Source organism: Diadema setosum, chromosome 22 (genome assembly GCF_964275005.1).
Source record: "Diadema setosum chromosome 22, eeDiaSeto1, whole genome shotgun sequence".
Taxonomy (NCBI): domain Eukaryota; kingdom Metazoa; phylum Echinodermata; class Echinoidea; order Diadematoida; family Diadematidae; genus Diadema; species Diadema setosum.
Window position 1 is genome coordinate 8,653,247 of NC_092706.1, and position 27,661 is coordinate 8,680,907.

The window sequence follows — 27,661 nt, forward strand, 5'->3', positions numbered from 1 at the left end:
TATTCATCCTAAAATGTAGTGTTTGCAAGCACATGAAAACATTTTTTTTTTTTTTATGTGCATTTTACCCGTTACCATGAATTTAGACTAGCAGTGCCCAGGGAAATCTATCATCAATTATTGATAAATCATTCATGTGCCTTGGAGCAAGAGTCCAGAAGCCTAGTCAGCAGAGTTCTGAAAAGGTGGATTTCGTGGTATTCATGTCTGTTGGTCAGGGTCATTGTAAGCACGCACTTACATACAAGAACACATCATTGGTTCTTGTGTAAAGTTCAATTTTGTACAGACAGTTCAAATTTGACCACAATCTGGAACTTAACTTTAATGAAACTGATTCATGCTCTCATATTTCAAATCACCTCCAACTACATTGTACACTATTCAGCTATTACTCATATCAATGACAGTGTTATCTGATGTATAGTTTTCAAACTATTTTTAAGGATCAAAAGTGGGAAATAGTATTGTTGTAACACCTAGTACCTATTCAGTCAGTATCAACGGCTGCTTACGGCCATTTTATTCATTAACTGTAATCTGTATAAACTCACTCATAATCCTATGCACCCTGCTTCACCCTCAATTCCAGGCGGCTGCCCTTGACTTGTTTGGATCTGGGCAAGCTCCCCGTGGCCAATATTTGAGAAAAAGGAATTTCAAAAGCATGAAATTCGAACGAAAATAAATTTAAGTTTTCATAGGGTTACATCGATGGAAATAAACTTTTCTTGTCGAGGAAAGGACCTGGTGGATTTATAGTTGAGGCGATGACTGAGTTGGCCCACGACCCTTGCCAAGCGATTGTAGAAGGTTCGCAAATGATTTTAGTTACGTGTGTCATGTAAAAGAGCTGCAACCAAATCAAGCTGCGTTAACCTAACTGGGCTATTTGAGACCAAGTTTGTTTTGTTTTGTTTTGTTTTGTTTTGTTTTGTTTTTTTTTTTTGGGGGGGGGGTCAATTTGACCCCCCCCCCCCCTTCAGATCTCGGCCGCCGATCGCGCGATCGCCACGAAATTATGCCTGAAGATAAGATCTATAAGAATACATGGTCATACAATAGAAAAATATGTGGCCCTGCATATTAGAAAGTATTGACTTTCTATTTTTAGTGAATTGATTATGCAAATTTATGCATGAAATCATATTTTCACCTGTATCTCCATTAAAAAGACTGAAGGATTGCTAAATTTTTGTGTCAGAATTCCTTAAGACACATCAAACAATTTTCTTGTAAAGAATAGCACAATCAAAATCGATTTCTTTTTCTTTTTATTGCTTTTTTGATTTCTTACGTATTTAATTGTTTTTTCGACTTTTTGTTTTCCATTGTTTTTAGCCAAAATTTGATGCAGGCACATTTTTAAGCTTATCTACATTAGGACTGATTAATTCCAATTATTAAAAGTTGAAATATCAATTTAACAAGAAAAGAAAATTGGCATTTGCATTGGATTTGCACACGATATCATGCATTTAAGCTGTTTTCGGGTTGACATGCATATGCAAAACATTACGTAACTTCAGAACGGTGTACCCGGACGCCACAAATTTGGTCTCAAAATATTTGGGGGACTTCAATGAAAAATAGTCATGAAACGACGCGGCTAAATCTTTGCGCGTTGCGGAATCATGGCGCGAAATGTCGAGGGGGGGGGGGGGATCAAGTTAAGATAGGGTTAAAGGAGCAGCCCTCCTGTATTATTCATTGCATCGCTTAATATACACTTTTGTTATACATTGTAAATCCAATCGATACCAAATAACTTTGTATATTAGTAACTTATGTATTATATGATTATGCTACCAAGAATGTGTGTAATGTAATATGTAACATAATAATAAAGAAGCAGGTTCCAATTAATTAAATTAATCAAATCGAAATTGAATAAAAATCCAATCATTTACTGTTAGCTATAAATAGGAAGAAACTATTTGCCCTGACTGTGACTGTAAAAGCAAGTAAGGTGTTTTTTACATGAAAAAAAAAATAGACGGAATTCGCGTTTTGCTTTTTTTACTGTTCTTTACTGTTTTTCCCCCCACGGCGATGTTAATACAAGTGCTCTGAACAATCTTGAGGCGCACGGTGGGGGTATATACCTATATAAATATATATATATATATATATATATATATATATATATATATATATATAATATTATATTGGTTACAATGACAACTAGGGGGAAACAGATTCTAACGACGTCAAAAGTATGCAACGTAAAGTTTACAAGGTTTTGAATGTATTAATCTCTATCAATTAAGATGCCAATAAGTTTAAAGATAACATGTTACCACGTCATGTCCCCGTGAACAATGGCTGTATGTCCTGTGGGTATGGAAGATATAAAACTTTCAATCCGTGTGTTGTATTTGTGGCTTTGGATTTCTTTTTCGTGTTTGTCATTAACAAAACATTGAATTATCCATGCTAACCGGCACCAATATAGTGTTTTGTTGTTATTTAGGATATAGGATTGAATCTTGATTCATTTCATCGGATTTTCATTAAATTATTAATTTCATTTAATTTCATTTAAATTATTAAGTTAAAGAGGAAATATATAGGAGAGTATGGAAACAATAGACTCCAACAACAACAATTTCTTCGACTTCTGTGTTTGCTGAATTACAAATTTATTTTACAATTATTACTTAATTACAATTTAGTAATCTGCGTACAAAAACACAAAACGTGTAAAATATTGAATGAAAAATAACGTCGATAGACATACAAAATACATACAAAATGACACGTCCACGGCATTCCAATCATTTTAATCTTGTAAGCAGTTAAATGGACTTACTTGTGAAAAGGAAGTAAAGTGTAGTTCCTCCATAACCCACTATAACTTCGTTGCATGCAATGTGGAAGTAAGAATTGTAAGAGTTTAGCCGTTTCAGAACAAGATGAATAAAAATTACCAAATGGGGGCAGTAATCGAAATCCAAGAACTAGAACACAATTTTACGACCCCTCGCTCTTCTGATATCTCTCCCTGTGTGTGTGTGTGTGGGTGTGTCGTGATATATATACAACCCTATATATATATATATATATATATATATATATATATATATACATATATATATAAATATATATATATATATATATATATATATGTATATAATATTGTAACGCCATGTCGCTCTTTTTTCGAACTCCTTTCCACCACCGACCGCTGTGGAGTCGGTTAAGGCCTTCAAGGCTTTGAATTTGTGATATCAGACATTCATTTTTCATATCACCACCCCCTCCGAAACATTAGTCTCTTTCTCCGGATGGTATTTGGGAAAAAGTCACCATGTAGCATCATGAGCAGCCGTAGCGGTGAACTGCATTGTATTGTGATTTGTAAAGAAAATCCATCATCTGTTATGAGTTTGCGATTTTCCGCCAGAAAATATCCATTAGTATCAAAAGATGCAATGTGTTGTGCAGTACAAGGAAGTTAAGTGGCCTCAGAGCGCACATCCTTTCTTTCACAACTGAACTGGCCAATTACCTTAAAGCATTTGTAATAGAAAGGTGAAATGTAAGAAAGATATAAAATTACGAAAATGTAAAAAAAAAACAAAAAACAAGTAAGCAAACCCCCCCCCAAAAAAAAAACAAAAAAAAACAGAAACTACAAAACAAATAAGACAAGACCTCAGATCCATGAAGTATGTTCCAAATGACCTCGTTTATAATTCTGTTAACGATCAACAAGAATTTGTCAAGCAAGAACAAGTACAAAAAGAGTCTCGTCTTTCCTCCCCCCCCCCCCACGTACACTGATTGTTTTGTTTAGGTATGACATAATAGTGCTGTTTTACGATTCCTTGCTTACATGACTATAAGAAGAGGGGTACTACTCGCGGTGATACACATCTCGTCGAAACGTCGCATGGTCCCGTCATACCATGTACTCTTCGGGAAGATTTTCTCCTATGCGGATAGGTGACTTTCACAGAGGGGTAAGCTTGAAGTTGTATTTCATTCAAATTTCAGGATATAAAAGAGGAAACCAGGAACCCAAACTACGTTCTACTAGCTAATGTGAATTCTGATTCAAAAGCGATTAATGCCAATTTAAAAACGGCATGTCATTTTGACTCCCTTCCTAAATTCACGATCAAAATAGATGATAATTATCGCGATGCCACGTAACATTAAAAAGACATAGCATATGGACCATTTTCTCAGAGAACCCAGCTCCAAATGATCCTCTGTTGTTTTACTTCCAAATGAAGTCTCGAAGCTGACATTATTATAGTTTTCGCGCTGCCCCTTCACATAATCACAGGATCGAGCTGCTATATAAACCCTCTCTAAAATCGGCAGTACTTGGAATATCTAGTTCCTTTCTACTCGTAAATGATTTGGTAAACGAATAATTTTCTCTCCAAAAACTGCCTCGGAGACAGGTTCGAAAAAAAAAGGAGAAAATAAATGTTGTAAATAAACTTTGAAAAATGAATTTGCAACATAGGTGAAGTTTAGGCGATGTAAAATTTTAATAAAACATGATGTATTGCGTCATCACAATACCCGTAAAAAGTCAGATATTGAGAAAGGAAGAAAACTGGCCGTACAGCCAACTTTGGCAGCAACAGCCTTTAAGTTTTCTAACTTTTTATTTTCAAAAAATATTTTTCTTGTACAATGAAGTAGGGAAATCAATCTATCAATGGGTCAATCTAAAGCTAAGCGCCTGACGAATTTATAACTGTCAAAAAATAAAAAAAGAAATAATTTTCCCGACATATGGCTTTCATGATGCCGCATCACATACTCTCAAAAATCAAAGTATCGTAATGACATGCTTCAATAAAGTAATATGTGTCGAATGTTAACATGTTTTCTCACTTGCAAATTGGACAGGAGATAGTTATAATATCAAACTTTAAAAAAGTGGCATGTTCCATAGTATATTGCAAATCTCCCCATTCTGCAATTCCTCGGCATTCGTGTATTCAGTAACAATTATGGCAATGGGTTACATTTAATGTTACGAAATGCTGGGTTGTAAGAAACGAAAACGAAAAAACATCACTGTGTTCGCTTTTAAAAATTGATATAAAACAATATAAACATCGTATTCAATTCTACTAGTATAATCTTATTTGTTTGAATGTATTGATGATTAGCATTGATTTTCTATTTTAAGGAAAGTAGGAGAAGAGTATCAAAACGGCTTGCTATTCCCCGTGTATCATTTTCTTCAACTTAAATAATTGTCTTTTTTAAGTAAGTTTGGAACGTTTGGAAATTACTCACTCACTATTTTTATTCGTGATTCATCTCATATTTCTTGCAGTCTTGGCAAAACAATATTTATTTGAGGTAGAAGCAGCGCTTGCACCTTCAAAAGGCGTGAACAGCAAGATAAATATCGAGCTCAACAGTTCACAATAGGAGAATCAACGGGAGATGTACACAACTGATTTTGAAGTGACAGAACTCGAACAAACAATGACTTGGTCCTGGCATCCCATGCAGTGGTCATGGTATGTCACTGGCGAACTGCTAACCGCAGTACTCGGAATCATGGGCAACCTCCTTGTAATTGTCGTCATGTTCTGTCGACGTTCGAAGAGTAGATCTACCGATATTCTGGTAGGTCACCTGGCATGTGCAGATTTATTGACATCGCTGTTCCTAATTCCATATCCTGAAATAAACTCCATGCATCCCATACACATGGTTTGGAGCCCTGTTCTGCAAGGTTATCAAGAGAAATTACTTGATGTGGACATCGGTAACTGCGTGAATATTCATCCTATCGGCCATATCGATTGATCGGTACTTTGCTGTCGTGTATCCCTTGCGTTTTAAGCGTTTCATCAGTCGTAGACTCGTCATTGCGTTTGTCTCCGTGATTTGGATCGGTGCCTCCGTTCTCAATAGCCCGATACTTTTGATCAACAACGCAGACGTTATCCAAGGAAAATGCATATTTCATCTACCGTTTCCGAAGCTCAAGGTCGCCTTCGGCTTGTTCATTTTCATCATCCGACTCGCCATTCCCACAATCATCATGCTGTTCACCCAGGTTACTATCGCTCGCGTCCTCCGACGGGAATCTTCTCGTTTCAAATCACAGAAGACGGGGCAGTCGCTACCGTCCTCTTTCCACGACGTAGCACGAGCCCGCGTTCTTGAGCTTCTGCTCCTGGTGGTGGTGGTGTATATAGTTTGTTGGGCCCCAGACCAGCTAGCTTTTCTCTCTTTCAACCTTGGGCTGTTGCCCGACTCCTACATCACCAGTCCACTCCATCGCATCTTAATCGTCCTCGCCTTTTGCAACTCTTGCGCCAACCCGATCATTTACACTTTTCGTCACAAAAAATTCCGTGGGGCTACCAAAGATTTGTTCAAAGCAGTTACCGCAAGTAGATCGCCGATATTTGAAGAATTCGTTTCCGAGAACACTCGGACGAGCGCTCACCGGGACACAACACCAGCAGCTGTCACACAACACCAAAACTAGTGAAATTATCCTCCAAAATCAAAACACTTTTAGTCTAGGGAACCCGAAACGTTCCCCAGGACACACACACACAAAAAAAAATCATAATTCGTAATAACAACGGTTACTTCTCACAATTACCACTCTCTCACCGAAACTTTGAAAGTTCATGATCTCGAAAGTGATTAATACAATTATATTAATTTCTATCAAAAATAACATCTGAAGAAGGCAACTCAGAGTACATCTTCAGATTCTTCTCATTTAATCAAACGGAGTGAAATAAAAAAAATAATGTTCCTATACTGTCTAAACAATTTCAGTATAATTTGATAATCCCTTCCTTGTCTTGGCGTTTTACGCCCTGTTTTCGCTTTCATTCATTGCATAGAGCACAGCTTGCTGATATTAAGTACGTGTACTTGAAAAAGAATAAACTAAACTAAACTCTGGAGCTATCTTCCCAGAAAACACCTTTGCAGAATGTGTACATTCCTTCCCTTATGAGATATTTGAATAGAATCCGTTTGTGACTACCAATATAATTATTTTCTCCCAGTTGACAGATTGTTTTGCTTCTAAAATTCCTCTTTCGTGCAACTCTGTTGGACCTACCATGAGAAATGTCTTTGATTGTGATAATTGGAGAATCAAATGTGCCATGGATTGAAACAGGATGGCTTTCATTTATGCTTGATTCAGACAGATGATTGCTAAAGAACATCTTCATTGTTTGTGCCTCACAGTTTACTCCAGCCCCATTCAATCATTTTCTTGCACATCTGTAAGTACTTTTGCAACAATATGGCTGATGACTATAGGCTGACTATTTTCTGATTATTTACTCACTGTATTCAGCATGTAACAATAAATCAGGGTTAAAGTGAAGTATCAGGAGATGTGGACCTAAGTCAAGCATGATTTTTTTTTTCATCAATTGTGTGCTATCTGGTTCTGCTTACTTCTAGGAGCTGATTCACAAAGCTCATTTCTAATGAACACAAACAAGTGTGGCTGATTTTTTTTTCTTTTTTTTTTGTGAGAGGATTTTTAACTTGGGGAGTGTGTGAGGGGAGGGTTGGGAGAGTAAAGGGATCTGTCTTGTAAGTTTGTAAATTGTGATTTGATATTGTGAAATATACAAGGATTTTTACGTAGTTTGTGTTTTTATGCAAGAGATTTTAAAAGGTACAGTTATGAATATTTCATTATGATAATCAGTGGCAAATAAATATGTAACGCTGGATGCGCCTGGAAGGGATATAGGTTAGGGCGGTCCGCGGACTACAGTTATTTAGTTAACTTTGCCCAATGCCTGGCAGCCCTGTCAGGTGCATTCAGTGTTTAGGTAATTTTGTGTTTATTGTATTGATCGATTATTAAAGGAGTTTTGTAATTGATTATGTATTGTATGTTTTCTGCAAATGAAATAATAATGATAATAATAATTGAGTTATACATTAATTTAAAGCTTAGAGTCTGCTGTGTCTTTATATATATAATTTGTAATGTGTGTGACCCTGCATCACACAACCAACAAAAAGTCGCCAGACGTGGATTTTTAGTTAAGGGCAGATTCTGAAAGAGCAGACTCTGAGCTTTAAAATGATGTATAACTCAATTTAGATGCACTCCCCTAACCTATCTAAATGCTAAAAAGAAAGCATACATTCTGGAAAGGTGTGAACTGAGAAAAGAGGCTCTGAAGTACAGAGTGTATTCAACAATTCAAGCGTCTTTGATTGTGATAATCTTTACCAAGCCGTGCTAGCCATGCAATGAAAGGGACAAAACACAGGATGTAAACCACCGGAGCAACAACAATGAAGAGATTATCATATTAAGCTGAAATTAGGCATGTTCTGTCAGCACCTTATTTCCATGATTAATTCCAACTTTCCAAGCAGTAAAACTATCCTTTCAAAAGTTATTAGACTTGAAAGTGAAGAGTGTGTAAAGGATTTCAAGATATGACAAGGGGACTCTGAGACATACCTGATCATTCTATTTTCCCCCAAAAAAGGGTTGGAGAAAAAAAAATGCTGAAAACACACTTTCCCATTCATGTTATGATCCCAAACTATAAAACAATAATGTAGAAGAAGGATAGCTCTTTCAGAAAAAAAGAAAAACTCAAGACTGCCTTGGTTGACCCATTTCACCGTTTTTTAGTCCTCACGTAAAATCAAGGGGTGCGAGTTTTTGTTCGTTTTGCGATGCATGGTCACATAAATCCTATTCTGTGCTTTAATAATTAGAAAAATCAATATTTGGCGACTTCTCGGTGGTTTTGTGATGCAGGACCACATAAATGTACTGTATATATATATATATATATATATATATATATATATATATATAATCATATATGTGTGTGTGTGTATGTGTGTGTGTGTGTGACCCTGCATCACAAAACCAACAAAAAGTCGCAAGACATGGATTTTTAGTTAAGGGCAGATTCTGAAAGAGCAGACTCTGAGCTTTAAAATGATGTATAACTCAATTTTAATGCACTCCCCTAACCTATCTAAATATTGGAAAGGAAATACACACTGCGGAAAAGTGTGAACTGCACGGTCATATATATATATATATATATATATATATATATATATATATATACATACAAGTGAAAGGTTTGTTTGCAAAAACCGATAAGTCCATTTTTGAAAATTTTGAAGTACAATCGCTGGCATAAAGTACAAAGTAATACCTTTTAAATGACATATTGGTCACTACATATAAAGGTATATTTTTGAAGTTATGGTCAAAAGAATCAAAGATTTTCTTATTATTCTCTTTATTTTTCTTGACCTTTAATCGCAAATATCTCCATTTGGCAAATATGGACTTATCGGTTTTTGCAAACAAACTCTTCCAATACTTCTATCTATTATATATATATATATATATATATACATATACATGTTTATATTGATGTCTGTATATATGTGTGCATATTTTATGTATATATAAATATGTTCAATAATAAGTATACTCCAAAATGTTTCCTTCACGTTTGCAATAAGTGCTTTTATAGTAATATTCATACTCACAATATTTTGCCAACAATGACAGCTAAGGGGGAAAAGGAGTATATCTACCGACGTCAAATGTGGAGCAACGTAATTTTTTGCGAGGTCTTTAACATCATAAATTGTGCCGGTCAAGGTGCCAATTTAAATCATCAAGAAGGTTAAGATATGTATACCTGATGTCCCCATTGACCATGATTGTACGTCCTCTATAAAGTTGTTCTTAAAGTTGCGAACGACTTAAGAACGACTGGAACATGTTCTGATGTGCTATACTTATCAGAATTTCAATAATTCAGCACAAGAACTAATCACCAGATGTTCTTAGCCTAAGAACAGCTTTATGAAACAGGGCCCTGATGTTATTGAAGGCATTATAAAACGTTTTTCTTTTTCATCCGCCTGTATTTATGCCTTTGTTTTCGATTCTTCGTTGTATATCAAGTTATTAAGTAGAAGAGGAAGTATATAAGAGAGTATGACACCAACCGACTCCAACGAAAAAAAAAAAAAAAAAAAAAAAAAAAAACTTGTGAAACTTGTTTGTTGAAATATGACCGTGACCGTGCATGACAAAACAAACAAAACGTCGCACCCCTTAATTTTAGGTGAGGACTCCAAAAAGGTGAAACTGGTCAACAAAGTCAATCTTGAACTTTTTATATTTTCTGAAAGAGCTAGTCTTTGTCTACATTATTCTTAAGTTTGGGGTCATAAAATGAATTGGAAAGTGTGTTTTCAGCAGTTTTTCTATAACCTCTCTTTTGTAGAGTAGTGTGATCAGGTACGTCTTTAGAGCTCCATTTTCATTTCTTTGAAATCCTTAGCACACCCTTCACTTTCAACTCTAATAACTTTTGAAAAGATAGTCCTACCGCCTTGAAAATTGGCAGTAATCGTGGACAGAATGTGTTAATTGAGCATGCCTAATTTCAGCGTATACTATATGAGACCCTGCATCACAAAACCAGTAAAAGTCGCCAGACATGGATTTTTAGTTGAGAGCAGATGCTAAAATAACAGACTTTAAGTTTTAAAATGATGTATAACTCAATTCAAATGGACTCTCAATCTAAATATCTCATCTAAATACTGGAAAGAAAGCACACACTCCTGAAAAGTGTGAATTGAGAAAAAAAAAATCTCATAAGTGCGTGGTCTCTTCAAGCGCATAATCTTTACCAAGCTGTGCTAGCTGTGTGATGAATAAGACAACAACAACAACAACAACAACAACAACAACAACAACAACAACAACAACAACAACAACAACAACAACAACAACAACAACAACAACAGGACATAAATCTCCGGAGCAGCAACAACTAAGAGATTTTTAGATTAAATTGAAATCGAGTGTGCCTTACACATTTTGTCCATGATAAATGCCAACTTTCAAAGCAGTATAGCGTCATCTTTTTACTAAAGTTGAAAATGAAGACTGTGCACAGGGTTTTAAGAAATGAAAAGGGGACCTATGAGACACACCTAATCGAACTATTCTACGAAAGAAGTGTTAGAGAAAAACTGTTAAAAATGTTGTAATCGCTTTATGATACCAAACTATAGCATAATGTAAAGGAAGACATGCTCTCTCAGAAAATATGAAAAACTCACTACGTTGACTAGGTTGACCCATGTGACCTATATTCAGTCTTCACACAAAATCAGTGCATGCGCCTTTTTGTTGGTTTTGTGATGCACAATTATGGAGTGTTATGCATTCCATATCGCGCAGAGAGCATTACGAATGTATTGTCATGTAGGGACCTTGGTCAGCAACTTACCCTGCAGCCTACTTGACCATGTCAATAACACAATTACATACATTTTTGTAAGAATCATAACAGAATGAAGAACATTTGTTGTGGCTAGAGTTTAGTTATAAAGTTTCTTTTTTTAAGTTTTGTTCATTCTTATAATTTACCTTTGATGCTTTAGTCTATTGAAGACCTAGAGAGAATGAAAGCGAGTAAAGACATTGGTGATCAAAATTTTGTTCGAACATCATTGTAGCACTGCCATGAACTGCCTTCAGCTTACTGGGCTCAAATCCGAGGCTACTTCTATTTTTTTTTTCACTTCGTATTCATGATAAAAGCATACGATCTTATTCAGAATGAGTAGGAGAAAAAAAAGAAAGAAAACAATTCTGTGGTATGTTCTGTGGCATGTTCTGTCCGGTGTTATTTGAAAAGAGCGCACATTAGCAACTGATGACGGAAAGTGCATCGTATCGTGACTTGTAAGAAAATCAATCATCTGTTTTGAGTTTGCGATTTTCCACCAGGTAATATCGATTAGTATCAAAATGTGCGCTGTGCTGTAAAGTACTAGGAAGTTTAAGTGGCCTTCAGAGCGCACGTCCTTTCTTTCGCTACTGAAATGGCCAATCACCTCAAAGCACATGCAATAGAAGGGGCGAGCCCAAAAAAGCAAAAACAAGAAAGCAACCGAGTAAGCAAATAAACAGAAACTACAAAAAAAAAAACAACATAAAAAATAATACTTCTAATCGAGAGTTTAAAGCATGACATATGTTTAAAAATCGACTCTTTAATTCCGATAACAATCAAGGAGAATTTGCCAAGCAAGAAAAAGTACTCGTCTGCCACTCTCCCACCCCCAAATCTTGTTTTGTTTCGGTATGACATAATATTGCTGTGTTACGATTCCTTGCTTACATGACTATAAGTAGTGCGTACCACGTACGGTGATATACATCTCGTTGAAACGTCGCACGGTCCCGTCTTACCATATTGCCCTCTTCGGAAGGGTTTTAATAATTCTCTTATGCGGATAGGAGATTATTACAGAGGGGTAAGTTTGAAGTCTAGTTCATTCACGTTTCGTATCATATTAGAGCCAATCAGGAACCCATTCTACGTTGTACTTATTTATCTTTTTTTTATTTTGATAACAAATTTTAACGAACCTCATTTTAACAGCTGGAGCTAATGTGAATTCTGATTCAAAACTGATTAGATTAAATTTAGGAACGGCACGTCATTTTGACTCAGATCCTAAATGCTTGATCAAAACATATTTATGATCATTATCGCAACGCCGCGTAACATTAAAAAGAACTGAACCTGAACTATTTTCTCTAAGAACCCAGCTCTAAACTTTTCTTTGTTGTTTTACTTTAACATGACATTTTCGAAGTTGACGTTATTTTTGTTTCCGCACGGCCCCTTGACGAGATCACGAGATAGATTTTGTATAAACCGTTGCTAAACTCGGCATTAGGCCTATCTGTAAAATCTAGTATCTTTCATAACTGCCATGATATTACAGTTGCAAAGAAAACAATATCAAAATTGCCACAAGAAAAGCCATATAATATTGCCAAAAAATATAAATATGAAGTTTTCTGATTTCGATATTGAAGAATTTTCTGGAACTTAGAATTATTACTTGTAAATGATTTGTTCAAACATTTTTTTTTCCCGAAAATACTTCAGAGACAGGTTGAAAAATGCAACTGCTAAATATAATAATAATTTTGAGAATTCATTACAGTGTAGACGAAGTCGAGGCGATGAAGATTAAAATATCGTAGTAATATGCATCAATTCATTTAACATGCTTTGATTCTCAACTTGCTTTCTTAATAATAATAATTCACAATATTTATAAAGCGCTTATCACATAGAAACATCCTTATAAACTGAAGAGAAAGAAAGAGAGAAGAAAAAAAAGAAGGTACAGTTTTAGAGTGATCATACTTAAAAAATATAAACAGTCAACAGTTAACCTACTTTCGAATTGACTAGGTTAGCTGTGTCAAATAAAAATATTTTGATAAATCTGACAAGAATAATTCTATCAATAGTTGAATGCATTGATGTTAAACATACATTTTATATCCCGGAAGAGCGTAACACACCTGCTACACGGCTCGTTATTGCACGTGTATCATTCTCTTCAACCTGAATACATGTTGCCTCTTTTAAATGGGATTGGAACGTTTGGAAATTATGTGCACTATATAGTTTCATTCGTGATTCATCTCATATTTCTTGCAGCTTGGACAATACACTATTTTTGTTTTGAGGTAGCTGCGTTACATCTACAAAAGGCGTTAACATCAAGATGAATACCGAGCTCAACAGTTCACAACAGGAGAATCAACGGGAGATGTACACAACTGATTTTGAAGTGACAGAACTCGAACAAACAATGACTTGGTCCTGGCATCCCATGCAGTGGTCGTGGTACATCATTGGCGAGCTGGTAACCGCCATTCTCGGAATCATGGGCAACCTCCTCGTGATTGTTGTCATATTCTGTCGACGTTCGAAGAGTAGATCTACCGATATTCTGGTAGGGCACCTGGCATGTGCAGACCTACTGACATCGCTGTTCCTGGTTCCCTATCCCGAACTAAACACCATCCCATACACATGGTTTGGAGCCCTATTCTGCAAGGTCTTCAAAGGGAACTACTTGATGTGGACGTCTGTGACTGCGTCAATATACATCCTATCGGCCATATCGATTGATCGGTACTTTGCTGTCGTGTATCCATTGCATTTTAAGCGTTTTATTAGTCGCAGATTCGTCATTGCGGTTGTCGCTATGATTTGGATCGGTGCCTCCGTTCTCATGATCCCGATAATTTTAATCAACAACGCAGACGTTAACCCGGGAAAATGCATATTTCATCTACCATTTCCGAAGCTCCAGGTCGCCTTCGGCTTGTTCACTTTCATCATCCGACTCGCCATTCCCACAATCATCATGCTGTTCACCCAGGTTACTATCGCTCGCGTCCTCCGACGGGAAGCTGCTCGTTTCAAATCACAGAAGACGGCGCAGTCGCTACCGTCCTCTTTCCACGACGTCGCACGAGCCCGCGTTCTTGAACTTCTGCTCCTGGTCGTGGTGGTGTATATAGTTTGCTGGGCCCCAGACCAGCTAGCTTTTCTCTCTTTCAACCTCGGACTAGTGCCAGACTCCCACTTCGCCAGTCCTCTCCATCGCATCCTAATCGTTCTCGCCTTTTGCAACTCTTGCGCTAATCCGATCATTTACACTTTTCGTCACAAAAAATTCCGTGGGGCTGCCAAAGATTTGTTCAAAGGAGTTACCGCAAGTAGATCGCCGATATTTGAAGAATTCGTTTCCGAAAACTCTCGGATTACAACACCACAAGGTGTCGCAAAACACCAAAACTATTGAAATCAAACTGAAAATAAAATCACTCTAAGTCTTAGGAACCCATTTTTTTTTTTCTGTACATACAAATTCATAATAATTAGCAATCATTTATAGTAACAGAGGTCATTTCTGAGCATTACCACTTTTTCAAAGAAACTTTGAAAGTTCATGATTTCAAAAGCGATTAATGTCTTGTAATATCCGATACAATTATATTAAATGATTTTAATAATAAGATACGAGGACAAATCAGCCAGTACATTTTCAGATTCGTATTATTTCATCAAACGGAATGAATAAAAGAAAAAAAAAAATCTTCTGCCCTATCTTTCATGCGCCGAAGACCAGCGTGTACTCTAAATCCGACAAGAAGACGAAGTTTGAGTAGTAGCGACTTTGGGCCGGCTTGGAATCGGCTTCTTCTGGGCGAATTTTCATGAGGAGTGTGGTGTTTGTAAAAGAGCGCAGAAGCATTTTAGCCAGTAAAACATGATGTGTGCGAAAAAGTGCATTAGCAACACTGAACAAGGGGTTCAATTATACCAAATGCATGATCATATCATATATCTCTTTATGTGCCATGGTGGAAACCCCCTGTGTGCCACGTTATTCTGAGACACGAAGGTAGTCATGCTTTGGGAATGAATTCTGCTTTTCCAATTTGTAACTTCTACAAATTTCTGTTAAGGTTTACATAATAGTAAGCAACGTTAAAGAGGAATGCCAAACACTGCTTCGATATGAATTGAATGACAAATCTATTTTCAATTTGTCTTTTAAATGACCAGTTGCTACACTACTTTAAAGGCATGACTTTTGCAATAAAACCGTGACAGAAACTTACAATGTACACGCAAATCTAGTCGGGAACACCGCTTGATAGTCAATCACCACATAGAATGCAAGCTGTATGTAAGAGGAACAAAAGCGCGAGAAACGGTTTCATTGTTCCACGGGATTAGCAATTTATCGATCGGTTTTGGCGGCTTTGTGTGTTGAGCAGAATATGCGAAGTTGGCACGCCGTCGACTGAGTCGGACGTGCGAACGTGGCACTTAAAGAGATATTCAAATTGATGGAATTCTTCCCGTCATTGTTTTAATGCAACTGATGCAAGTGATTTACGTCGATATAGGGAAATGTTTCAATTAATTGCAACAGATGGCATATGCTTAGAAAAACACTACAATTATTCTAAAAGCCCCCAAAAGGAACATAAAACCCCTCAAAATGAAAATAGCCGTGCATCAGCTGTTTAATAAGACATCTTTTATTCATGTTTTATCATTTTGCTTTAAAAGAGAGTCAATACGTTTTTTGGTATCATCGTTGTTTTTGCTTGGCGAGTGAAATGTCGGTCAACAGATATTTTAATGACAAATCTATTGAACATAGTTAATTTCTTCACTGTAATCCTTTTAATCCGTTTCCCCCGAGTCTTGTCTATTCCAAAAAACGCTGACCGGAGCAGCCTTTTGGGGGACCATTTGATGTGAACTTCAATAATGTCGTACATATACGAACTCCGAGCCGTTTCCTTTGATCACTTTTTCGCTATTTTACCTCATGTACTTATAAACAGTTCGTCAATCGTAGACCTGTGCATGCCGTTGTCTTTGCTTGGTCCCGCTCAGCATTTGTAGTCATTCCTAATTCTGTGACTAATTGTATAGTAAACGCAGTGATATTTTCAGTCAATTCCAAAGGACATTTAAACTGCCTGCGGAAATTTCGTGACCGTTGCCCGACTCGCTCACACGACCCCTCGCCATGCCTCTTCCCCACTCTCCATTGCGAAGGCACTCCACCGCGAGGCCTTTCGCTTTACGTCGACGGAAATATCGAATTCGATGGTAGTGTCATTTCACAAAGTCGCCAGGGGTCTAGTCACCAAACTCAAGGATGGTTCCCATCTTTATCGTCTGCTGGTCACAGAGCCAGATTACCTTCGATTGTTCTTTTTTTCGGGGTTTAATATCCCCTCGTCATACCTATTCAGTTGGTATCATCAGATGCTTTTACGGCCATTGTATCCTGTAACCCATTCATATTGTAATCGTATACTAGTATACACCCTGCCCAACCCTCAATTCCGGGAAGCTGCCCTTAATTTGGTTGGATTCAGGCTAGCTCCCCATGTTCAATGTTTCAAAGGGAGGAATCTCAAAAGCATGAACTTCTGACGAAAATCAATTTAGATTTTCAGATGGAAGTAAACTTTTCTTGTTGGAGAAGGGAAGATTTAGTTGAAGCCATGGTTCAGTTGACCCACCAATTCCCAAGCGATTTTCAAAGGCTCGCAAATAAGTACTTTCATTTGACATGCATCAATAAGGGCTGCAAGGAAATCAACCTACCCTTAAAGGGATGGTATAGTATTGGTGGAGATGAGGATAGGGCTTTTAACTTTTGGGGTGATACCAAGCAACCACTTATGAACTAGTACAGAGGATACCATACTAAGAGGAATTCAAAGTTTATATGATGAGAATTGGTTTTGGAATGGCTAATGCACCCCAAAACAAAGTAAACCAAAGAGATCGTAATAAAAGATGGGTCCCACCTTATATTAGGATCACTCTTTTTTTGGATATCTCAGCCATTTCAAAACCAGTTTCATCAAATCAATGCTGAATTTCTCTTAAAATTACATGCTTTTTGATATTCCATAAGATGTTTCTCATTATTAAAAAAAAAAAAGATGTTAGAAACCAGAAGTTAGGTCTCAACCGAAACTGTACGATCCCTTTAAGATGCAGCCCTCATGTTTTACTCATTGTATCGCTCATTAACCTTTGTTTCACTTTGTAAATTCAATGGGAGCAAAATCATTTTGTCAAATCATTTTGTGCGCAACTTATGTATAAAAAGCCACCTACAATGTGTGCCCACGTGCAATTATAAATCAGAACCCAATAAATCAAATCAAATCAAATCAAATCAAACCAAATCGAAACACATCAAATCAAATCAAACCAAATCAAACCAACATAATCAAAATTGAAAAAAAAATATCAAATCATGTACTGTCACATATACAGAGAAGGCAACGCTTAGCTGTGACTGAAACTGGAAACTATTAATATAAAGAAACACAGACACAATGCCGTTTTTGTTTCTCTAGCTCATTTCTGGGGAAATAATCAGTAATCTCGTATGTCTTAACTGCATAGATTAATTGTATAATCTTTCAGAAATCTAAAAAGAAGGGTGTTTCTTTTCTGTTTCTGGAAATTTCAGACTCACTTTTTTTTTTTTAAAATGACATATTTATGTTCATGTAAAGGAGGGTTTGGTGTAAGTTGAGCTCCTGACCGTAGGGATATTTGTGCCCAAGACAGATGTGCGTTAAAAAACAAACAAACATAATGTTCGAATTCCTGTTTCTGTGTAAAAGTATTGTACATCATGTTTTTGTTTGTTTGTTTGTTTGTTTTTTGCTCAGCTTACCTGATATGATGTTCGTATGAACACTCTTAGTGCAACTTTAAAAACAAACAATTGTGCTACTATAAAATGCAAATTTTGTCAGATTTTTTTTTTTTCAATAATGGGTAGAACTATCAATCCCAGTAAGAAAAATGTGTGAAGCTTTAATCAGCTAAGTGTTGTTGGGTTGTGTTTGTTCTTAAATGAAAGTGTTAAAATTGAGATTTCTTTATTAGTGTTAGAGTAATTTAGATATGGTTCATCCAAAAACAAACAAACAAACAAACAAACAAACCAACAAAGGCCCAGGTTCAACTACCGCCTTCACGAGGGGTTGCTCTGCCATTTTACAAATATTTCGCAATTGCCTGTAGGACCACTTCTATGAGAAAAGTCGACTCCGGTTGTAAAGAAAATTCTACAGACAGGCAGATTTCTTTCATTATATCGAAAGTTCATCACTGGCGAACAAATAAGGTATGTAAAGATATTGATAATGATATTAATTTTGGGACCTAAATTCTTACTTCTCACTTTGTTCCAACAAAATTCCATGTTAACCGTCACAATGGATGTCCACTGTATTAAACTTTCCATTGTATTATTGTCACCGTGCGTTACAAAACCAACAGAAAGTCGCACATCCCCTTCTGCGTGAGAACTTGAAATAGGTTAAATGGTTCAACTTTGTTTGTTTTGTTTGTTTAATAGATACTTTATTTTCTGCAAATCAACAGATCAATCAGCAAATCAATATACATAAGGCACATGATCATGAATATGTGGAAAATATACAAAATAGATTCAAAACAGAGTCGTTTGACTTGCGTAAACAAAGATATAAAAGGTAATTAATGATACAATATACAGTATGCATGTCTATGCAGCGGGGATTACAACAATTATAAATTATGGGGCGATAATGCAGAGGGCCGCCATTGTAAGCATAGCTTACTTAAGTCAATCATTAGTATTGATATTTTCTGAAAGAGCAATTCTTCGTATACATTATCGTAAAGTTGTCTATCGGGCTTTTGGCATGTATGTATGTATATAAGAACCTACATAAAAATTACGTTGCCCAACTTTGGACGTCGTTTAATGTACTTCTTTTAGCCCCTTAGCTGTCATTGTGGCCAAAATAATGGCTGTGACCCTGCATCACAAAACCAACAAAAAGTCGCCAAATATGGATTTTAAGTTGAGAGCAGATTCTTAAATAGCAGACTCTAAGCTTTAAAATGATGTATAACTCAATTCAAATGGACTCTCCAGACCTAACCTAATCTAAATACTAGAAAGAGGAGGGAGTAAGGACGTAAAGATAAACGATTACGAAGGAATGATGATTGATCCATTCTCCCCCTCCCCCTAACAAGGAGTCTTTTTCTTCTGTGATATTGGAAAAATCCACATGTAGCATTAGCAGCCGTAGCGCTGAAGTGCATTTTACATTGATTTGTAAAGGAAATCCATTCTGTTATGAGTCTGCGATTTTCCACCAGGAAATATCGATTAGTATAAAAAAGGTGCATTGTGTTGGAAAGTATAGCAGGAAGTTTAAATGGCCTTCAGAGCGCAGGTCCTTTCTTTCTCTTCTTAACTGGCCAATTACCTCAAAGCACAAGGAATGGAATGGGCGAACTGTAGAAATTAAAATAAAATTTGAAAAAAAAACAGGAAAGCAAACAAATAAAAAAACACGAAACTACAAAAAAGACATCAGAATAAGACGTCGGATCGAGAGTTTAAAGCATAAAATATGTTGGAAAAATCAATTCTTTTTATTCTGATAAAAAGAAACGAACATTTGTCGGGCAAGTATAAGTACTCGTCTGCCACCCTCCCACCCCAATATCTTGTCTTGTTTAGGTATGAAACAATAGTGCTGTTTTATGATTCCTTGCTTCCTGACTATAAGTAGTGGGGCAACTACTCACGGTGATATACATCTCGTCGAAACGTCGCATGGTCCCGTCGCACCATCTTTGCACTCTTTGGAAGAGTTTTCTTCTATGCAAACAGGAGTTATCACAGACGGGTAAGTTTGAAGTTCTAGTTCATTCACGTTTCCTAATAATTAAGAGATCCAATTGAAAAACCAAGGTACGTTTTACTTATTTCATTTTTTTTGATTGGATAACAAAATAATGTTTAGGATCCTCATTTTAACTGCATGAGGTAATGGTAATGTAAATTCTGATTTAAAACCGATTACTTTGAATTTACAAACCACATATCACTATGATTCCCTTGCATCGCCAAAGTAATGTGATCATTATTGCGATGCCACGTAATATTTCATAAGACATAGCACATGAACTGTCCTCTCTCAGAATCCAGCCTTAAATTTTTCTGTGTTGTTTTACTTCAACATTACATCCCCAAAGTTATTTACGTTACTTTATTTTACTTTTTTGCACTGTCCCTTTACGAGATCACAGAGTTTTTATAAACTGTCGTACAAATCGGTAACAGGCCTACCTTTAAATTTTAGTATTTTTCACAGCTACCGTGATATTACAATTGAAGAGTTTGTTTGCAGAAACCGATAAGTCCATATTTGCCAAATGGAGATATTTGCGATTAAAGGTCAAGAAAAATAAAGAGAATAATAAGAAAATTTTTGCTTCTTTTGACCATAACTTCAAAAATGTACCTTTATATGTAGTGACCAATATATCATCTAGAAGGTATTATTTTGTACTTTATCACAGCGACCGTACTTCAAAATCTTCAAAAATGGACTTATCGGTTTTTGCGAACAAACACTTCAATTCCACAAGAAAACAATATCAAAATGAGTTATTTCTGGTTAAAAAAAATGATTCTCATAAATATTTCATATATGCCAGAAGGAAAATTAGAGCTAGAACTTAAAATCTGTACTCTTAGATAATTTGTTGAAACTTTTTTTTTTTCTACTCAAAATAAGTCAGAGAAAGGTTGAAAAACTGCTGGAATAAACACATTTTGATAAATCAATTACAATGTAGATTCACAATATTTACAAAGCTCTTATCAGATAAAAACAGCTCTAAGCGCTGAGAAGAAAGAGGGAAAGAGGAAAGAAGAAGGTACAGTTTTAGAATGATCAGACCTAAATAATAATAAACAGTTAACCTACTTGCGAAATGGACAGTATAGCTGTGTCAACTCAATAAGACTTTGATAATTAAAAATCGAGAATTGTATTTCTAACTTAGAACAATGCTAATATACGGATTGCTTTTCCCCCGTGTTTCAGCCTGAATACCTTTCGTCTCTTTTAAAAGAGATGGAACATCTGAAAATTATGTGCACTCACTAATGTTATTCGTGATTCATCTCATATTTCTTGCAGCTTGGACAATACACTATTTTTTGGGGGGTAGCTGCGTTACATCTACTGAAGGCGTTAAGGGCAAGATGAATACCGAGCTCAACAGTTCATATTGGGAGAATCAAAGGGAAATGTACACAACTGACTTAGGAGTGACAGAACCCGGCGAGCAAACAATGACTTGGTCCTGGTACCCCTTGCCGTGGTCGTGGTATATCATTGGCGAGCTGGTAACCGCCATTCTCGGAATCATGGGCAACCTCCTCGTGATTGTCGTCATATTTTCCCGCCGTTCGAAGAGTAGATCTACTGATATTCTGGTAGGTCACCTGGCATGTGCAGACCTACTGACGTCGCTGTTCCTGGTTCCCTATCCCGAACTAAACACCATCCCATACACATGGTTTGGAACTCTATTCTGCAAGGTCTTCAAAGGGAACTACTTGATGTGGACGTCGGTGACAGCGTCCATATACATTCTATCGGCCATATCGATTGATCGCTACTTTGCTGTCGTGTATCCATTGCATTTTAAGCGTTTCGTCAGTCGTAAACTTGTCATTGCGGTTGTCGCTATGATATGGCTAGGTGCCTCCGTTCTCATGATCCCGATACTTTTGATCAACAACGCAGACGTTATCCCAGGAAAATGCATATTTCATCTACCGTTTCCGAAGCTCCAGGTCGCTTATGGCTTTTTCACCTTCATCATTCGACTCGCTATTCCCACAATCATCATGCTCTTCACACAGATTACTATCGTTCGCGTCCTTCGACGGGAAGCTGTCCGTTTCAAGTCACAGGAAACGGCGCAATCCACGGCGTCTTTCCACGACGTCGCACGAGCCCGCGTTCTCCAGCTTCTGCTCCTGGTTGTGCTGGTGTATATAGTTTGTTGGGCCCCTGACCAGATCGCTTTTCTCTCCTTCAACCTCGGCCTAGTGCCCCGCTCCCATTTTGCAAGTCCTCTCCATCGCATCCTAGTCGTTCTTGCCTTTTGCAACTCTTGTGCTAACCCCATCCTTTACACTTTTCGTCACCAACAGTTTCGGAGAGCTGTTAAAGATTTCTTCAAAGGCGTTACCTCAAGCAGCTCGCCGATATTTGAAGAAATCGTTCCCGAGAAAACCCCAGCCTAGCTCTCTCCGGAACACAATCCTCTAGGTCTCGCCTATCAATATAACTTTTCAGTTGAAAATACAAATCTGATCGTTTTTAAATGTGACACTGCACTTCAAAACAAACAAAAAGTTGGCAGACATGAATTTTTAGTTAAGACCATATTCTAAAAGAGCAGACTTTAAGCTTTAAAATGATGTATAACTCAAATCAAATGGACTCTCCTAACCTATCTAAATATTGGAAAGAAAACACAAACCCAGGAAAAGTGTGAACTGAGAAAAGAGGCTCTGAAGTACAGTGTCTATTCAAGCGCTTAATCTTTACCAAACCGTGCTGGCTGTGCGATGAATGGGACAAAAAAACAGGAAGTAAACCACCAGAGTAACAACAATGAAGGGATTATCAGATTAAACTGAAATTAAGCATGCCTCATTAACACATTCTATCCATAATTAATGCCAACTTTCAAAGCAGTAGCACTATCCTTTCAAAAGTTATTAGAGTTGAAAGTGAAGAGTGTGGACAAGGTTTTTCAGAAATTAAAAAGGGATTCCAAAGACACACCTAATCACACTCTTCTACCAAAAATGTTCGAGATAAACTGCTAAAAAAAAAAAAAAAAAACACTTTCCTGCCCGTTTTATGATACCAAATTTTAGCATAATGTAAAAGAAGACCCACTCTTTCAGGAAATATGAAAAAAAGTCAAGTTCGGCTGGGTTGACCCATTTCACTTATTTTCAGTCCTCACGCAAAATCAGTGTGTGCGACTTTATGTTCGTTTTGAGGTGCACGGTAACAAATAGTCTGAGAACCGGGTATAGTCAGGCTCAGCATTTTGTAATCTACAACAGTCTTTTGACTAACAGTTCGAGCGCCGTTTAATAAGGGGAAATGCATTTTTCAGTCAGTTCTAAAGAACACACAAAGTGCCAACGGAAATTTCGTGACCACTAGGCCTACCCGACTCACTTTTCAAACCCTCGGCATACTCCTTGATAACCAGCTCGCCATCGCTCTGGCGCTCCACCGCTATGCAGCTCGTTTTACCCCAGCAGATATATCAAACTCGATGACGGCATCATTGCACGCCGTATCCAGAAGTCGAGTCATCAAACCTAAGTTTAGTTAAGCTCTTATCTATACGTCGTCTGCTTCCTGCAAAGCAGGTTGCTTTCTTGTTTGTTTGTTTTTTTTTCTGTTTGGTTTTCAATCTCGGGGTTACATCCTCGTCATATTTATTTTGTCTGTATCACCGGTTGCTTTAATAGTATTTGATTCTTTAACTCATGTTTGAATCATATCATGATAAACACTGCGCCGACCTCAATTCCGGGAAGCTGTCCAGGGCTTATTTAGGTCCAGGTCAAGCTCTTCATGACCCGATATTTAAGGATTTTGAATCTCAGAAGGCATATAATTCGATCAAAAATGATATGAATATTGTATAAACTAGATTATACTAGGTATACAGAGAAAATTTGCTTTTTGCTTCTCTATCTGATTTCTGGAGTAAAAACAATATCGGTGTCATCGCATTTTCTTTTTAATACAGAAATCAACTTTCTTTACGAAATATTGATACAAAAACATTGTGTTTGTTTCGGCATAAATTTCAGCTCTATATCTCTTGTAATTTTAGCAGACCGTAGGCATGTTTTTGTAAGATAGGGCCCGAAGTTTAGTTTAGCCATTGGGTTGAGGGGTTATTTGGGCCATAATATGCAGATGTGTGCAAGAAAAAGATAATGTTCATATTTCTTTTAAAGAGTTTTATTTTGTACATTATATCTCTTGCTTAATGGACTCGTCGGTGTTCTTATGAAAACCCTTAGTCCTTCAATACCCAGTGAACACAGGTGTACGTTTTCTACTGACATATCACTGTCATGCCGAAATTGAGCCGTCGTATGACCTCCCGTGGAGTTTCTAAGGCTCCATTAGCAACTTCCTCGTGTAGCCATAATAGTATTATTTCCTTCTCGTGTCATTTTGTTCTCGCCGTTCTCCCTTGAGAACGGCGAGAACATGCTTGCCGAAACGTCGGGATTGGGATTCTACCGGCACGGAAGCCTTCAAAGATTTCAGATATCAATATTTGCAATTTGTACTAGGATATGGAAATTTGTATTATCAAAATACACGGGATATCAAACTCTGATGACACCGGTGTTGATACGCAGTGTCTTCGCTGAGTGTCCAGAACGTATTCGGAGGCTACAAGCAGTGTCCTAGATGTATTAGGAAACTACATGGAGGTACACGGTGAACCAAACGTAGAGTACGGTTTGTTTTATACGGTTTGTGTTTATTTTCAACCGTGAACTGTGGAACGAAAATCTAAGAAAGTATATTTCTTTACTTCTTTTCTTCTTTATTATTTTTAAGGATATGGCGGTACACTTTGAATCACACCGGATGCCTCCCCGGTGCTCACTTGGTAATGCTGGAAAACGCGGATGACCCCGTAGTGATGACCCGGATGGATCAGTGACGCGATCCATGAAAGTATAAAACGAGCTTACGAAAATGAAATTAATAAATGGGGTAGTTTTCATACATATATGTTGTATTGAGTACTTCTACAAAAATCACTTTGTTACTTTATAAAGTTGTGTTCCTCCTGTGGCTGATCTTTGCTAATACTAGTAAATTCTGAAATGTATCAAAAATAGCACATATCTCTTTCCATTAATCTACTTGATACCGTAAGGGGAGGTACATACAGGAAAAAAAAAAACTTGTGGAAAGGAAACACAATATTATTAAGTATGGGGGAATGTATTAATATGTTAATTGATCTCTCTCTGACCTGCATATTCATGCAATATGCACTTGAAATAAAATATGTGTCAGGCTAAAAGAACACGAAAGCTGTTTCCCTCTATGAACAAAGATCAAAACCAAACATTACATTAATTACGCATAATCAATACGAACATTTAAATATACCTTGGAAGTCTCAACCCCATTGATCCTGTTAGACATCAGCATTAATGTTAAACAGTTGGGCATTAGGGTGATGACTTCCTACACACTATAAAATAGGAGAGCAAATATGTACCCCTAGAGGTACAGATGCTTGTCGCTATACAAGGAACCCTAGCGGTACTTATATGTACCCCATACAGGGATACATATAAGTACCCTTGCCTTGGGTACTTATATGTACCTCTAGGGTACAGATTGTGTACCCCTGTATGGGGTACAGATGAGTACCCCTGCATAGGGTACAGATGAGTACCTCTAGGGTTCCTTGTATAGCGACAAGCATCTGTACCCTTACCGGTATATATTCGCATTCCTTTTTTTAGTGTGTATGTGACTGTCTAAGTAAACAATATGACACACACACAAACACGTACACAAACACGCACACAAACACGCACACAAACACAGGCATGCAATCTATGAGAGTAAGTTTACAGTATACAACTCGAACTGTATGTATAAGACATGCTGAGGTGTTTTTCCTTGATATATACAAATTATACGCTTTATTTCCTGGAAACTAATAACAAAGCAAAAGCATCCACGTGTTGATATTGCACTACAAACACAGAGGACTATACATACGAATAAGGTTGTTGCATGAAAAAATAATACATGTACATGATGTAGTCGTGCATTGTACCAATATGTTGCCATTTTTGTGAATTTGTGAATCATTTTTGGTTTGCAAATTTGACAAGCAAAATTCTCACCAAGCGCTATACTGGGGTATAATATTTAGTGCATTTAAGAGGGTCTCAGTGTCAATTTACGAAAACAAAATCTTGTGACAATACCTGTGACCTTCTCATTCACAAAAATATATATGTACGCAAAGACGAACAGCTTATGCAGTACATGTAGTTGAGACTGTTTATCTTTGGCACAATGTACAACAGTGTAGGTGCCTACAGGAACACATACAATTGCACAACAAAGAAATATGTCATAATATACACTCAAATACTAAGATTACACAGCCATGAAATCCATACATGCTCAAAATTCACATTTTTATAATTTCTCATCAATCATAAAGTTGGCTTGAAGAACATCTTTCACTTGTCCACACATTGAACATCCTACATTATCATATTAAACGAAATATCACTTGATTTGATTTGTTGGTAAATCACTTCAGTTACTTAACTTATAGAAACAGCTGTTCATAATCTTCAAATCACAGGTAAACTGTGACAGAAAAACACTGTAGCACTAATAGGTAAATATGGAACGAAATTTGGCATCAAAATGGCAAAATGAAATAAGTATATCAGAATTGCTCTGAATTAAGAAGGGTTTTGTTTTTGAATTTTGAAATGGCCTTTTTAATCCTTTACCTTTGAATTTCAAGAGATATGGAATAAAACTAGAAATGTTGCTATGATAAGTGGTATGTATCCACCATAATGCATGCCTTTCCCAATAGGTGTATGTTACGTCTGGATGAGTGACGACAGTTTCACATAAGTGGCAAAATAGTAAAATGACAAATGTCACAAATGTCACAAATGTGTTGAGAGTTTACTTTCCTTGAACTAATTTTAATTGGATAATAGCTAAGAGAGAGTCTTATAGTCTAAGAAAGCAGGTATTTGGGGATTGAAGAAAGTTCTTTGCTTTCATAATGCACATGAACCGATTTTATGTCCCATGTGTATATCCACTTCTTCGCAGTAACAGATACCTACTGTCAATACACTGTAAATATCTACCTTTGCTCATCAAAATTCCTCTTACTGTCACATAGAAAACTACGTTCAACTTGATGCATTATAACAAAATGTACAGTGAGTTTTGATTCAACCAAAGTGATACCCCTTGCTCTTCACACAAGAAACACATTTGTATCTTTGAGAAAGTACACAGATTATGCACCATTGAGAAATGGGTAGGCCATAGATATGAATTGGATGGTGGTAGTAGACATACTGCATGTACATGTATTATTATCGCACTGTTTGCACCATCAATTATATTTCAAAGTACGATATTTCTTCCTATAGAACACAATTTTATACACTTGTGCATTTAGTGAAAGAGATTATCTTCATCATGTAAAAGCACACTGGTCATATCATAATGCATCAAATCCATGTAGTGAGTGCTTGTTTTGCACGCTGCATTAATACAGCTTTA

General features: G+C 36.8%; 2 protein-coding genes across 2 annotated transcripts; both read left to right on the forward strand.

Moving 5' to 3' along the window:
• The first annotated feature begins 13,590 nt into the window (after positions 1-13,590).
• LOC140245604 (allatostatin-A receptor-like) lies at positions 13,591-14,679 on the forward strand. Its single transcript, XM_072325168.1, has one exon. It carries the CDS (start codon positions 13,591-13,593, stop codon positions 14,677-14,679), a length of 1,089 nt encoding a protein of 362 aa, XP_072181269.1.
• A 6,816-nt stretch (positions 14,680-21,495) lies between these two features.
• Positions 21,496-22,548, forward strand: LOC140245605 (nociceptin receptor-like). The gene has a single exon (XM_072325169.1). The coding sequence runs from the start codon at positions 21,496-21,498 to the stop codon at positions 22,546-22,548; it is 1,053 nt and encodes a 350-aa protein (XP_072181270.1).
• Positions 22,549-27,661: the final 5,113 nt, after the last annotated feature.